At 58.5% G+C, this 14268-nt stretch overlaps 5 protein-coding genes across 5 annotated transcripts; 3 read left to right on the forward strand and 2 right to left on the reverse strand.

Annotated features, from left to right (window-relative positions):
- Positions 1–1122: 1122 nt before the first annotated feature.
- PSEUBRA_004607 (GHMP kinase, C-terminal domain protein) lies at positions 1123–3012 on the forward strand (the record flags this gene model as incomplete). Its single annotated transcript, XM_016438137.1, has 1 exon — positions 1123–3012. One exon carries the CDS (start codon positions 1123–1125, stop codon positions 3010–3012), a length of 1890 nt encoding a protein of 629 aa, XP_016291681.1.
- A 267-nt stretch (positions 3013–3279) lies between these two features.
- Positions 3280–7230, forward strand: PSEUBRA_004608 (reverse transcriptase; the record flags this gene model as incomplete). The annotated part of the gene is made up of 1 exon (XM_059465337.1): positions 3280–7230. One exon carries the CDS (start codon positions 3280–3282, stop codon positions 7228–7230), a length of 3951 nt encoding a protein of 1316 aa, XP_059320573.1.
- Positions 7231–7608: 378 nt separating this feature from the next.
- On the forward strand, positions 7609–9360 carry PSEUBRA_004609 (Protein kinase domain protein; the record flags this gene model as incomplete). Its single annotated transcript, XM_059465338.1, has 1 exon — positions 7609–9360. One exon carries the CDS (start codon positions 7609–7611, stop codon positions 9358–9360), a length of 1752 nt encoding a protein of 583 aa, XP_059320574.1.
- Positions 9361–9594: 234 nt separating this feature from the next.
- Positions 9595–10911, reverse strand: PSEUBRA_004610 (uncharacterized protein; the record flags this gene model as incomplete). The annotated part of the gene is made up of 1 exon (XM_059465339.1): positions 9595–10911. One exon carries the CDS (start codon positions 10909–10911, stop codon positions 9595–9597), a length of 1317 nt encoding a protein of 438 aa, XP_059321533.1.
- Positions 10912–11980: 1069 nt separating this feature from the next.
- PSEUBRA_004611 (uncharacterized protein) lies at positions 11981–14074 on the reverse strand (the record flags this gene model as incomplete). The annotated part of the gene is made up of 1 exon (XM_016438153.2): positions 11981–14074. One exon carries the CDS (start codon positions 14072–14074, stop codon positions 11981–11983), a length of 2094 nt encoding a protein of 697 aa, XP_016291684.2.
- Positions 14075–14268: the final 194 nt, after the last annotated feature.

The raw sequence follows: 14268 nt of genomic DNA on the forward strand, positions 1-14268 counted from the left end.
AAACTCTTCGACAGGCACAATCGCAAGACCAGCTGACGATCCCATTGATCATCACCTACTGAGACCTGGAGTGCAGGTAGAGGAAGCATCGATTGCGGCCTTCTCGGCTAGACACATGGCGTACGAGAACCGTCTAGTCGGATCGATTGCAGAGCGTCATTGCAAGCATTCTACACCTTGCTCCCAACCTGGGCTGGATTGGTGCTTATCGATACCCACTTGGCAAGACTGACCGTGTCGCGTGGGCAACAAACAGGCTTCCAAGCGAGTGCGGCATCAAACCATTCGGAGTCGAAACTTCTCCTTGCCGCAGAGCCATGATCGTCATGCAACATGGTCATGGCAAAGAATCCTACGGCAAACGGGACCAAATTCCCCGTTTGACTCACTCAGCTCGTCAACCAGGATCGACTGTATTCGAGCATGGGAAAATCGCATCCCTCTGCGCTCATGCTCTCTATCTATCCCACGAGGCTCTGATTCAGGGCTCACGGGGTCTAACCTCAGATACAGAGCAGAAGCAGCTCATAGAGTGCATGATGCCGCTTGCTCCGCCTCGAGCAAGAGCTAGACCACAAGATCGACTCTCCACTTCGGCTCGCTCTCTCGTATCCTCGCTTAGCATGCACATGACGACCTAGGCCTGCCTTTTTCTTGTTTGCTTGCAATCATCGTTGTCATGCCAGTGGTCCGTAAGCTCGCTCAGGTCATGCGTCGCTTGCGGCGCTCGCATCGTTGGCAATGCGGAGTTCTTCATTCCCAGGCACGATCAAGTGACAAGTTCGGGCCGTCACGGCCGTCCATGAGGGACTCCGGAAGGTTCAAGCGGCCCAACGATCCCGATGCTAGCTCTGGCCGCAGCAGGCTTGCTTACTGCCACAAAGACCACAACATCTGAGCAAGGACTGCGCCTCAGTTGACACACGGGCAGCTTCGGCCAGGCCAAGAACAATTTTTCTTTCCAAGATGTCAGAGCTCGCACATCCCACAATGCAGGTATTTCCGCCACGTGACGCAGAGCAGGTGTGTTACTTTTGAGCGTTGCTTTCTTCTTGCACAGACCCTCGACCGCTCTATCGTACTGCTTGCAATCCGACCTTCATCACCAGAGCGCACGGGAATATGTCTTCCCAAGGCACCCGCGAGACGGTAGTCTCGGCACCAGGAAAGGTTCTCATCGCCGGTGGCTACCTTGTCCTCGACCCGACTCATCCAGGCCTCGTCGTCTCCACCTCATCGCGCTTCTACTGTCATGCGCAATCGCAGACCTCGCAAGCAGCATCGGTCAATGCTTCGGCGTCCAGTCGCACCATCACTGTGCGCTCACCGCAATTTGTAGACGCCGTGTGGGTCTACACAGCCTCGGCCGTACCTGCAGCATCCTCCGGCGATGACGCAACGAATAAGCAACACTGGATCATCGAACAGACCGCCGAATCGCGGCAAAAGGCCGGCCGCAATCCTTTTGTCTCGCTCGCCCTCACATACACGCTGAGACTCGCAGCAGAGCTCAACGACTCGGATGAGATCGAAGCCATTTTCCAGCAGGCAGGTCACAAGGGCATTGAGATCACCGTCGCAGCAGACAACGACTTTTACTCGCAACGAGATACTCTCGATCTGCCAGAAGGGACAGCACCGACAGTGGACCAGCTCACAAATCTGGCACCTTTCTCGGCCCAAAAGTGTCGCATCGGCGACGTGCACAAGACGGGCCTCGGATCGAGTGCAGCCATGACCACCTCGCTGGTGGCGTGCTTCCTCCTACACCTCCAAGCAGTCGTTCCGAATGGGCCTGGTTCGCTAGCGACAGAAGACCTGGCTTTGATACACAACCTCGCACAGCTCGCACACTGTGCCGCCCAAGGCAAGATCGGATCCGGCTTTGACGTCAGTGCTGCCATCTGGGGAAGTCAGCTGTATCGACGCTTCGAGCCTAAGGTGCTCCAGGCTTGCCTCGACGAGGGCGAGAAGGTCCCCACCGAGGGGGAAGAGACGCCGGAACAGCGTCAAGCAAGGCTTTCTGCAAGGATCGAGCTGCTACCGGTTTTGGATCCATACAACCCATTGTGGGTTGCCGCTCCGGTGGCAGAGAGTGGCGACTCGCAATCGACCGCCACGGAAGGTCTTGCCGCTGCAAGCGATCATCACGTTCCGAAACCGGCACCTCTGCAGCTGCCGCCTGGTCTCGACCTGCTTCTGGCCGACGTCGATGCGGGGTCAAATACGCCGAGCCTGGTCTCCAAGGTCCTGGCTTGGCGGAAGGAGAAGGCCGAGTGGGCCAAACAGCTATACAATGTCATTGCCTCTTCCAATCAGGGCCTCGCCGACAACCTCTTGCGGTTGCGACTGTTGCATGCCAGCGACTCAGGTGCGTACGAAGAGCATGTTGACTCAGCAGCGAAGCAGCTCTCCACAGAATGGGACGCAACACTCAAGACGCTGCCCAGGGACGCAGACGACCAGCAGGATGGCGACGAGCACATCCCCGCGGTTGACCTTCGGGTCACACCACGCACGGTGCTGCAAGCCTTGATCGACGTGCGCAACAGCCTTCGCTCCATCCGTGCTGGCATGCGGGAGCTCGGTCAACGCGCCGGCGTGCCGATCGAGCCTCCCGAGATTGGCAGCTTGATCAAGAAGATCAGCGATCAAGTGCCTGGTGTTGTGGGCGGTAGCATCCCTGGCGCCGGCGGGTTCGATGCGTTCTACATCATCTACCTGAAAAGCGCCAAGAGCCCTCGCAACCTCTCGCAGCTCTGGGATGAGATCCACATGGTGAAGGAGGAGGCGGAGTCGAAGCTTACCTTGGGCCCGCTGCTGTCCCGGGCAGGTGGAGCAAAGACGACAACGGAAGAGACCTCGAACGATGCGGTGGACGAATCGGGCCCGGTTTCGGCGTTGCTCAAGAAGCTCAAGGCATCAGAGCATGCCGGACAGGACTTTGGACTTCGACTGGAGAAGACCGATAGCGTAGAGGGTCTCAAGGAAGCTCTTGCGCGGTGTGCTTGATCCAATGTCGCTAGAATACCCTGCAACGAACTTGTGGCCATCAGACTCGCTCGCTAGGTGTAATTCCTGGGCGTGTAAGAAAGTGTGTGGGTTGAAGTGTAGATCGCTGGTGTTCCTTCGCAGTGCGCGCGTCCCGTAAAGTGGCGCAGCAGAACGCGACCTTTTTCGGAAGTGTTGGTCTCTGGGCGCAGTCAGGGTCCACTTCGACCTCCAGTCACACTGCTTCATCTTGCCGCACCAACACCATCACTATCATGACCAGTCAAGATGCCTGTGTCCGAGCCAGGTGACGGAGCGAGATGCTCTGTTCTTGAGCGACACTTCGCCAGGGTCGTGCCGCTCTTGACCTTTGTCCGCGAGCTTTTCGACATCGAGGTAGCCGCGACCAGCTCGAAGCAAACATGCGCTCTCTCCGAGGAACAGTGGCAGCGACTCAGCCATACCCTCGTCGGCATCAACGACTGCAGTCTAGCCTCGCTCGCATCTCCGCCCCCTCATCGACCCGCAGCGAGCCAGAACGGACCGTGTACGACCATCCACGAGGCCGTGCAAGAAGCGCAACTGCAAATCCTCACCAAGGCATCTGCGCACGCCAACTCCGAGACAAGAGCCAAGTACGACGCATCGAACAACGTGCTGCTCAAAGGATACCGGCGCCCTGATGATCGTCTCGAGTCCTTTCGTGTTACCTCGACCGGCCGACCGGGCCTGATCAATCTCTACCCAAACTCGATGGTCACCTGCCTCGTCCTCGAGAAGGAGTGGCACTTCCTCTTCGAACGCATCGGCTCGGCACGATTTGTTTGGCTGCTGGTAAACACAAGCCTCTTTGTACCGCTTTTGCGAGATGGAGCTGATGGCACGTGCTACGTACAGCTGACGGGTACCGCGGTGAGCGAGGCTGCGACGAGCAGAAGCGTTGCGACAGCAAGCGACCCTCCAGCAGGACTGAATGCAGCAGGGCTCAAACGCAAGCACAGCGAGACGCTTCCAGTCGCAAGGCTGACTGAGAGCGCACTCAACACAGACGTGGACTCGCTGGCCCCGGCGCTTGCCCCGCTCGCACTGTCAAAGCGAGCCAGAACGTTCGAGCGCGTCGACTCACGCTTCAGCGTGCGCTCAGCCACGTCGGCACCCGAACTCGACGGTGTACGAGGACGAGCATCAGCGCCTGCCAGCGTCGACAGAAAACCGTCCGAGATCGTCTTTGTGCGCAGTCGCATGTTTTACGCACGCTGCTCGCGCAACAAGTCTGGACGAGTCGAGGTCGGTCTACCCAGCGTACACGTCCTGCCCCGTTCGTCGGTCAAGAAGGAGCTCGACAAGGTCCTCCCCAGCTCAACAGCTTCATCGACTCGCAGCAGGTCGGTCGTCCGCAGCCTCCGTGGAGAGAGCAAAGGCGACATTGCATCGCAACAAGCTCTGTTCCATGAAAGACGCACGCGACACTTGGCCAAGTACGTATTTCCGCGTCAGTTCGGTCTGCACAATGTCTTCACCGGCGTTCGCGACTTTGGCACGACGACGCAGCCCTTTCGAGACTACACGGTGAGAGAGATCGAGATCAAGGCGCTCGGGGCCAAGCGCACTCCCAAAGCGCTCCGACCGGTACTTCCTCTATTGGCGAAGATACTTGCGAGACACGACAATCTCAATTACAGAGCGCTGCTCGATCGCTGCTGTCCCTCGAGAGTGCCAAAGGGCAGGCTGACGGCACAGGAACGACAGCAGATCGTAGAGGATCTGGCCGAAGTGGAGACACTCGAAGCCACCCTCTGCCAGGATCTACCCGTGAACGGCACGCAGAAAGAGCGCAGCCGCAGTGCGCTCGCATCGACAACGCAAGCCAACGTCGTCAACTCACAAGCATCGACGGCGAAAGCCCCGCTAAAGGTTGCTTTCGAGCTTCCGCCGCCAGCGCCTCGCAAACCTCGCTACACAAATTATGCCGTCCCGACTACAGGTCAAGTGGTCCACTTCATCACCCTCGCCATCAAAGCGCTCCTACCACGCGACCTCTTCGGCTCTTTACGAAACCAGAATCTCATCCTCTCCTCCATCGGCGACTTCGTCCGGCTGCGACGCTATGAGACGTTCAACCTGCACCACATTGCGCAGTCTTTCCGCTTCACCGACGTCGATTGGGCGCTCCCACCCGCCGCCGTCTCTCACAATCGCCGTCTCTCACGCTCCGAAGCAGATTCACGCAAGGCGCTCATCCTCGAGCTTCTCTACTGGCTCTTCGACGGCCTGGTCATCCCGCTCCTCCGCACGACGTTCTACATCACGGAGACGGCAGCATATCGGAACAAAGTGCTCTACTTTCGCCAGGACGACTGGCACGTTCTCTCGCGTCCCGTGCTGGGTCAGCTGAAAGAGTCGATCTTCGAACCGCTGACACGAGCAGAAGCGCTGAGCATGATGTCATCGCGCAAGCTCGGATATTCGCACGTGCGACTGCTGCCCAAGGAGACAGGCGTGCGGCCGATTGTGAATCTCAGGAGGAGGAGCAACAAGCAGGTGCATAACGAGCAGCAGCAGCGTGGAGAGGGAAAGGGCAAAGGGAAGGTGAGGGGTGGGACGACGAGTGCAAAGCAGAAGAGGGAGTCGCTGATGCTAGGCCAGTCGATCAACTATATCTTGCAGTCGGTATTTCATGTGCTGACGTACGAGAAGAGTCGGTTGCTGACGAGCTTCGGCGGAAACGACAGAGAGAGATCAACCGGGATGGGAGGAGGGGAGGATGTGGGACACGGCATGCTCTCGAGCTCCGTCTTTGGACCGAACGAAATCTACACTTCGCTCAGGACGTTCAAGCAGCACCTCGCGCAAGACCACTCACGTACCGGCGCCCCGCCCAAGCTGTACTTTATCAAAGTCGACGTGCGCTGTGCCTTCGACTCGATCGACCAAACCAAGCTGCTGTCGATCATCGAGTCGATCCTCCATCGGGGCGCTACACAGAACGAAGAGGAAGGATACCGCATCCATCGGTTTGCCAAGGTCATGCCGTCCACGAGCAGCACCAAGCGCGAGTTCGTCCGCCTTGCTCGACCCGATGCGGAGCACATTGACTTTTTCTCCCTCGCCTCGTCGCTCGCTGTGGCCCTGCACGACGTCGTGTTCGTCGACAGTGTTGCGTATCGCTACGAATCGACGGCGTTGATTCTCAAACTGCTTCGTCAGCACATTACGGAGAACCTGATCAAGATCGGTAAGGAATTCTACCGACAACGGGTGGGGATTCCGCAGGGCTCGAGTCTGTCCACGTTGTTGTGTAGCTTTTTCTACGCGGATATGGAATCTCGCGATCCGTTCCTTGGCAGTCTCCGAACGGACGGGCGGAGTCTCCTCATGCGGTACACGGACGATTTTCTCCTGATCACCACGTCGCGTCGCACCGCTCGACGCTTCTACACCTCGATGCGCACCGGTCACCCGGAATACGGCTGCTTCATCGCCCCCGACAAGACGCTGTGCAACTTTGACCTTCTCGACCCTACCTCTTCCCTTCCACTTGTCCCTCGCATCTCGACCGCCTTTCCATGGTGCGGTCTGACCATCGATCCGCGCACCCTGGCCGTCTCGACCGATCTAGCGCGCTACGCAAACACCGACCTGCGCAACACGCTGACGGTAGAATACACCCGTCGACCGGGCAGCGCGTTGGTCGAAAAGCTCATCCAGTCGGTCAAATCGCGCGCGCACATCTTGTTCACCGACACGGCGCTCAATGGGCGCACGGCGTACGCGAACGTGTACGCAACGTTTCTGGTGTCAGCGCTCAAGTTCGCCGCGTATCTGGGCGAATTGCGGCGATTTCGGGTGGTGTTTGATGCAGAGTTCCTGTGGAAGGCGGTGCAGCGCGTGGTGCGCTTCATGGGTAGGTATGTAGGGAGTCGCGCGACGAGTGCGAGGGCCAAGCTCGAGGGTAAAAAGGGAAGGGGAAGAAAGTGGAAGGTGAGCTGCACGTTGCAGGGGCAGTACGTGCACTGGTTGGGATACGAGGCGTTCAGAACGGTGCTCGAGCGGGAGAAGACAAAGAAGGGGGAGGCAAGGAGCGCGGTTTATCGCTGCATGGACAGAGATACAAGGGTGAGGCTCGTGGGGCTGATAGGGACCGCTGCCGCGGGAGCGGGGTACAAGGCCGCCAGGAGGAAACTTGGTGGGGTGGTGGCGCGGACGCTGAAGGAGGCGCAAAAGTCGCTACTCATCTAGCATCGTCCGGATCCACAGGTCCTTTACTCTGTACTACAGACGGTGTGCTCTCACTTTGAATCGCTTGCGGTCCTGCGTGCACTGAGTGTCCCAATAGGGCCCGGTGCAGCGTCGTCAAGGGCGATGGTGGTCGGCATTTCTTGGCTTGTCAGATCGTCAATGAGCACATCTCGAGGAATTTTCCGAAGCTGCAGCTCCACTTTTTGGACTGCTTCCCCCGCGTCGAGAGCAACACCTTTCGAGCTCCACCGTCCCCACCACAACCTTTCCGGGAGCCAGATCAGCTCGATTGATCGCCTGATCGACGATTCTCGCTCTCGACCAGGATCTTGGAGCAAGGGCAACGGCTCAGATGCGCTTCTCCCATCGATGACAGACATGGCAGCGTCAGGCTCGAGGCGAGCTTCAACGACGGGGATTGGGGAGGAGTCCGAGGCGAAGCGGCCAAAGCTCTCGGCTTCGGCGCACGATGGGTCTCGCACTGGCTCGCTGAATGACGAATCCAATACTTCGCCTTCCGGTGGTCATATTCTCTCCGAGCGTCACGGCACTGACGCACCCGATGGCCCGGCGAAGGCATCCCCACGAGCCGGCTCGGCCGCGCAACCGCCGAACGCGCACCATGGCGCTGCGGACCCGCCTCCCCTCGAAGCAAGCCGGACATCTGCATCCCAGTCATCAGCATCGACGACGCCAGCCGTCGAAGCAGGTCCTTCTACATCCGCAGCAGCCCCAGCACCAATAGCAGCCCCAGCAGCGCCACCTCGCGCACCGGACCCGTTCATCCCCGCCCCAGCCTGGTCCGCCCTCTCCCGCTCGGCCCATCCCACCCTCACCCCCTCCCGCTCGATCTACACCTACGAACGCCTCAACCACATCCAAGAAGGCACCTACGGCGTGGTCTTTCGTGCCCGGCCGCGGGATACCACTCCACCACCTGCCGTCTCGCGTTTGCGCCGGATCGGCTACCCCGGGGTCACCGCTGGGGAAGTTGCGGTGAAAAAACTCAAGCTGGACAACGCAGGCGGGAGTGGGTTTCCCATTACGGCCTTGCGCGAGATTCAAACGCTCACGCTTACGCGAAGCTTACCCTCGGTGGTGCGACTGGAAGAAGTGTGTGTGGGCAAGACGCTGGATCAGATTTTCCTGATTCTGCAGTTTATGGAGCACGATCTCAAGTCTTTGATCTCCCTCATGCATCGGCGCGGGGTGGGATGGAAAGGTAGCGAGGTGAAATGTTTGCTCCATCAGCTGTTGACGGGCGTCAAAGGTTTGCATGCGGCTTGGGTGGTGCATAGGGATTTGAAAAGTTCCAACATCCTCATGGACAATCGCGGGCGGTTGAGTATTGGGGATTTCGGTCTGGCGCGTAGGTTCGGTGACCCCATCGATGGGTGGAGAGACGTCCAACACCCACGAACCCATCTAGCCACACCCACCAACGAGGGGAATGGAGGGATGACCGATCTGGTAGTGACACTGTGGTATCGTGCACCGGAACTGCTTTTGCTCCATCAAACGTTGGAACGCCCACGATCAGCCGACTCCCCACCACGCAGCATGCCGCTGTACGACGAGAAGATCGATATCTGGTCCGTAGGATGCATCTTTGCCGAGTTGCTTTTGACCCATCAGTCGGGAGGAGGACTGTTTCAGGGCAAGAACGAGGCGGATCAGTTGCGAAAGATCGAACGCGTACTCGGCGCACCTAACGCTACAATTTGGCCCGAATTGCCGCTGTGGCGTGGGGCCTCGCAGGTCGCTCCCACGCCCTCCCCTACAGCGGTCGCAGACGAGGAGCGGAGGGTCAAACGTAGGTTAGAGCAAGCATTCCACCCAACGCCACTCACAGAGGGAGCCCTGGATCTGCTCTTCAGACTCCTCCATTGGGATCCGAAACAGAGACCCAGCGCAGAGGCCGCATTGCAGCACGCATATTTCAAAGAGGCACCCAAGATGGCCCACCCAGATTCGTTCGGTAGCTTCCCCAGCGCTGCCAAGGGCGAAAGCGTCGAGGTGGACACGCCTAGCGCACCCAATGTACACGCACAGAGGGCTAGGGACGGGGACAGAGCGGACAAGGGAAATGCGGGAAAGGCCTACCAGATGGAATTCGATTTCACCGCTTAGCGAGCGGCCATTTGCGCAGAGATGATGACACACTGCCAGCCTGAGAGGGAAAAGTGTGCAAAGGGGATCAACAATGCATTGCGAGAATTCTTTCGCTTGTGCGAGGAATGGTGCGAAGATGAAGTTTGGTGTTGCTACAGGAGAGTGATTCTTGAGAATGACGATCATGCATCGGAGGCAAACTGTCAACCATTTCAGGGGTGTGAGAAAGGCGATCAGCATCTGTCATCCTTGCTACGCAGCCTCGGGGATTTTAGCACTCACCGCAGGCACATCGTAATAATTCGGGTGATTGCCGAGCCTCTCCGGACCCCAGTACGCCAGATACGGGATGGGTAGCCATGCGTACGGCAGCATTGGCACGGGATGGCACAGCGCCAGATAGGCGTGGTCGTGGGTGAAGTAGAAATGCGATGGCGGAGCCATTGGATGATGAGGGGGTGGCGGAGGAGGCGGACCAGAGTTGACAGGCGAGAGTCGGGGAAGGGGAGCCATGAACACGCCCTCCCGAGGCGGCATGGGGTAGGTGTACCACGCGCAGATGGTTTCGGGTGGCTGACCGGGTGCGGGGTGGACAGGGTTGGGGACGCTGGCGAAGTGGATGTCTTGGAGGTGGATCGGGTGGGTTGGAGTGGATGGGGTGGCGGTGGAGGTGGTCGTGGGGGTGACGAGCTCGTCAAAAGGCTCGGGGATGGACTGGATGGTGGCGTCCGTGTCTTCGGTGGTGTTGGAGTCGAGTGAGGGGGTTCGGTCGACCTTGACGAGGGACAGCGAGGCTTCACTCTCGCTGGTCTCCGACTCGCGGCGCTGCTCCACAGCATCAACAGCGGCATCAATGCTCGCCTCAATGTTGGTGTGATCCTCGACGGAAGGCAGAACAACGTTGTGAGGAACAGGAGTCTGGGCCGGAGCATCCTCGACATGCTGCTGCGGCATAGTGGCGGCGGTTTCGACTTGGGTGTCCCAGACCGAGTGAGCCTCCGCAGCGGCAGCATCAGCATCGATTGTGGCGACGCGGCTGAACAGACCCTGAGCCGGCTGATCGAGCGAAGGGCGAGCCGGATGATCTCTAGGTCGGGACAAAGACGTACCGCGCGAACGTCCTCCTCCGCGAGGCTTGCGACCAGAAGGCTGCTGACCGAAACAAAAGCCACCTCTAGCACCACCTCGACCCATCTGCTGCTGCTGCGATGCATACAATTGCCGATCATCTTGTCTAGCGTCTTGGGTAGCAGGTTTACCGCCATAGTGCTGACGAGGCTGCGAGTAGCCATAGGAGGAGCCCGTTGAGTGGAGGCCTCCCTGAGTCTGGATACCTGTACCGCGAAAGTTGTTGCGGTAGCCACCTCGACCCCCTCGACCTCGTCCGCTTCCTCGCTGGTTCATCGACCCCATCATTGGGGACAGACTGGACATGGCCGAAAGGTGGGACATCGCAGCGAGGTCGGACACCGAAAGTGGCTCTCCCTCTGGCCGAGAAGGCAGACCGGCATTTCGAGGAGCTGCGACGGACGCGTCCTCTTGAGCTCGACGGTCTTCCTTGCTGCCCATCGTGTATATTGTGAGGGCTGCGGTGAGGTTGGAGGACAATGGAGAAAGGGGAGGAGAGCAGGACAAAGGATTCGAAGATGTGACCTTTTAAGAAGACAGCGTCAAGGACATTGTGGAGAAGCGGAGTGTCCGTGCGGCCCTTTTTGCCTTTGATAGTGAGAATGGCACGGCAGCCGGAACGCAGTCGGGCAGTTCCGAAGGGAGGATGAGTGTGCGTAGGAAAGTGGGAGGGCGACGGACGGGAGGAAAGGGAGAGGGCGCGAGAGGCAAATGGGCCAGAGGATTGGAGGAGTGGCAGGCCATGATCAGCAATGTGACAGCTTGGTTGACGAAAAAAGTGACTCAGAACCATCACACTCTCATCACACTCCGCCTTTCGGCAGATCCGACTCCACGCGGAATGGTGCTAAAAACGACCAAGATTGGCCTGCTTCATCCTATCGCATTCGATGCGCCCACCTCGCAGAGCAGGCGAGAATAAAGTTGTGAAGAGCCATTTGACACGGAGAAGCAGTCAAATGAAGTCGTCGATTCGGTTACGCCTCCTTCGACCAAAGGAGCAGAGTTGCTGCCAAGGGCAAGAAGTGGGCGAATGAATGTCGTGCAGAAGCGTGGTCGACTGAGCCTATCGATTTTGGTACAGTCAGCAATAGGCCAAGAAGCGGCAAAGCTGCTACTGCTGCTCCTCCTGCTGCGCCGTGTGACGGAATGAGGAGGAAGCGTCAGTCTGAACCTTGTCTCTGCTGCCAAGGCGGCTTCTCCGTTTCTTGATGGGGCATGCACTTTCTTTTTGAGCTTGAGACGTCTCCGTCACCCATCTACTTCCGTCTGCGAGCGGCATTCGTTCAAGTTTGATTGGAAGCGGTGTTCAGGGTCATCGGTAAAGGTGTCGAGAGCGTTGAGATCAAGAATAAGCTTTCAGAAGCGTGAGAACATGAATGCAAAGGGAGTGAAATGACGACTGCAAAGCTAAAGGTCGATCCTGCATCTAAATTCAAGTGAGTGGGTATGTATGATTAGAGTGTGACAGGTGCCAGCGCGACGCGAAACGACGCTTGCGAAAAGAAGATCATCTCCTGCCTCCGCCAGTGACTCGCACGAAGATGCGGAACAGCGAAACGGTGAGAACGATGAGATAGGCGAGCAAGCTCACAAACGCCAGTCCGATCAGGGAGCCTTGCAGTCGGCAGATGTACGGCTCGCGACCCGGGTTGTTCAACGGGCTGGGTCGATCCGATGGTTTCTCCCTTGGCCCAACGTACGGACTGCCGAAACTGACGCAGACCAGCGTCGACGTAAAGTAGTTGTCAAACGTCAACGCCAGCTCTGCCGACCAGAGGCAGATGAACACCAGCTCCACCACCGTGTACGACAGCTTGGACTGCACCGTCCACAGTCCGATGGGTCGTCCAAAGTACTCGAGCCAGATCTGGAAGCCCACGTGCACCAGACTGAGAGGAGCAAAGATGATGGCGAGCAGTGGAGATGCGCCCACCGCGTCGTTGGCGCCTTCCGAGCGGAGGATGATCAGCAACTTGATCGCAACAGCCAACGTGGCCGCAGTGAAGGCGACGTTGATCAGTCGGAAGAGAAGAGGCACAAAGGGGTTGTGGATCAAAAAGTTCTTCCAAGCCTCGAACCACGTCTTGGCCCGACCATCTTTCGAGCCAGCCGTGTCGGATCGTGGGAAGTAGCCCGCCGCGTTGATGCCACCGTGGCCACGCTCCTCCGGCTTCCATGGCGATGCCCAGCCCGGCGTAGCTGGTTGATGCACAGTGAACACGTCCGGGTTCTCCACCCTCGCTTTGAATGACATGGTCGGGTATTCTGGCTCGTCGTCGTGCTTGTGCTGCTTCTCCAGATCGCGCTCATCCGTGCGCGTCGTCGAGGTTCCGCCGGGCGAAGGAGACGATTGACGCTGCTGGTCGCGAAAGCTCGTCGAACGGTGACGAGACGAGGCTTTGGCATCGCTATTCTGTCGATTGTTGAGCAGTCCGCTCGCGCCCAAGCCTGCTGCCATTCCGTCCCAAAGTCCTGCGCCCAAGCCGTAGCCGTGGTGCAAGTTGTGTTGCTCCCGACTGGTGCGCTCCTGCATTTCCATGTCGCTCGTGTCGTCATCGCTGCTGGTGGTCTCGTCGGATCGTGCAGAGTCAGAGTTGGAGTTTTGACGCTGCTGTTGCTTCTTCTTGCCGCTCTGATTTTGTTTGGCGGTCTTGTCGTCATCCAGCTTCTCCTGAGCTTCGGATTGCTTGCGCTTGTCGTCTCGCGCCATGCGCAGGTGGTGCTCATGCAGACGTGAGCGGTACTTTTGCGGCAACGTGAAGGTCCACCAGCGGTCAGGTGTTTCGCTTTGCGCTTCCTTGGCCTCTGCTTCATTCACCGCCTCGGGCGAGACCGCACGATCAAAAGCGGCGCCGTCCCTGCCAAGAACCTTTGTATCCTCTGTCGGTTCGTTCGATTTCTTTTCTAAGGAACGCCCGCGTTGACCATTGCCGTCGAATTGCATTTCGGCAGCTGGAAGAGAAAGTGATTCCATGTCACGTAGCGATTTCGAGATGCTGTGTGTTTGCGGACTTGCGATGGGTGAGTGAGGTGGGCTTGGCGACTCGTCACGCGCCCAGACTGGGACAGTGACGATGGTAGGGTTGGCTCGGCTCCTTCTGGTGCCTGTTGCATTACGACTTCCCCCTGCAAGATTGACCGAGCTGCCTGCTGCTGAACCTCGACTTGAAATCCTGCTGCTATCGCGAAGATGGCTATGACCAGCGTTTTTGGACTTTTGTGCGCTCGCCTCCTTTCGGTGGTGGACGGATGACTTTGGCCCGGCCTTCGGCGAGGCGTTCAGAAAGCTGGAGCCGGGAGCTGGTGAAGTCGGCAACGAGCTGTTGTCGCCCCTTCTATGCGCGGACGGTGTGGCCTGTAGACTTTGCTCGTCGAACTGGACTGAAGGTGCCATGATGCTGCCTGGTCTGCTGTGATTGTCGATGTTCCTGCGTGTGGTACCAGCATCGTCTTTGGAAGGTGCGGCCAGAGTGGATGATGAGCCTTGCTTAGTGGAGGTGGTGTGGTTGTCTTCGGTTGATGCAGTACGAGCGTCAGCATTGAGTGCAGGAGCGTGAACAGACGCTCGGTCAGAGGAGGACCCGCCGTCCATCGACGACATTGTTGCAGACTTCGATCTCGATTCGGCCTGCAGGGTTGAGCGGACGGATTATGAGAGCAGGCGAAAGGGTGCAGCTAGAGCCCACTGAGCGGCCTGTGGGGTGAAGCCTCCGAGATGAAACGGGTGCGACCGCGGGTTTCCGTCGAAGGCTTGCGTGCGAAGACGTCCCGAGAGCGGAGAAACCCGTGCAGCTA

The sequence above is a fragment of the Kalmanozyma brasiliensis genome (genome assembly GCF_000497045.1).
Source record: "Kalmanozyma brasiliensis GHG001 unplaced genomic scaffold PSEUBRA_SCAF3, whole genome shotgun sequence".
Classification (NCBI taxonomy): domain Eukaryota; kingdom Fungi; phylum Basidiomycota; class Ustilaginomycetes; order Ustilaginales; genus Kalmanozyma; species Kalmanozyma brasiliensis.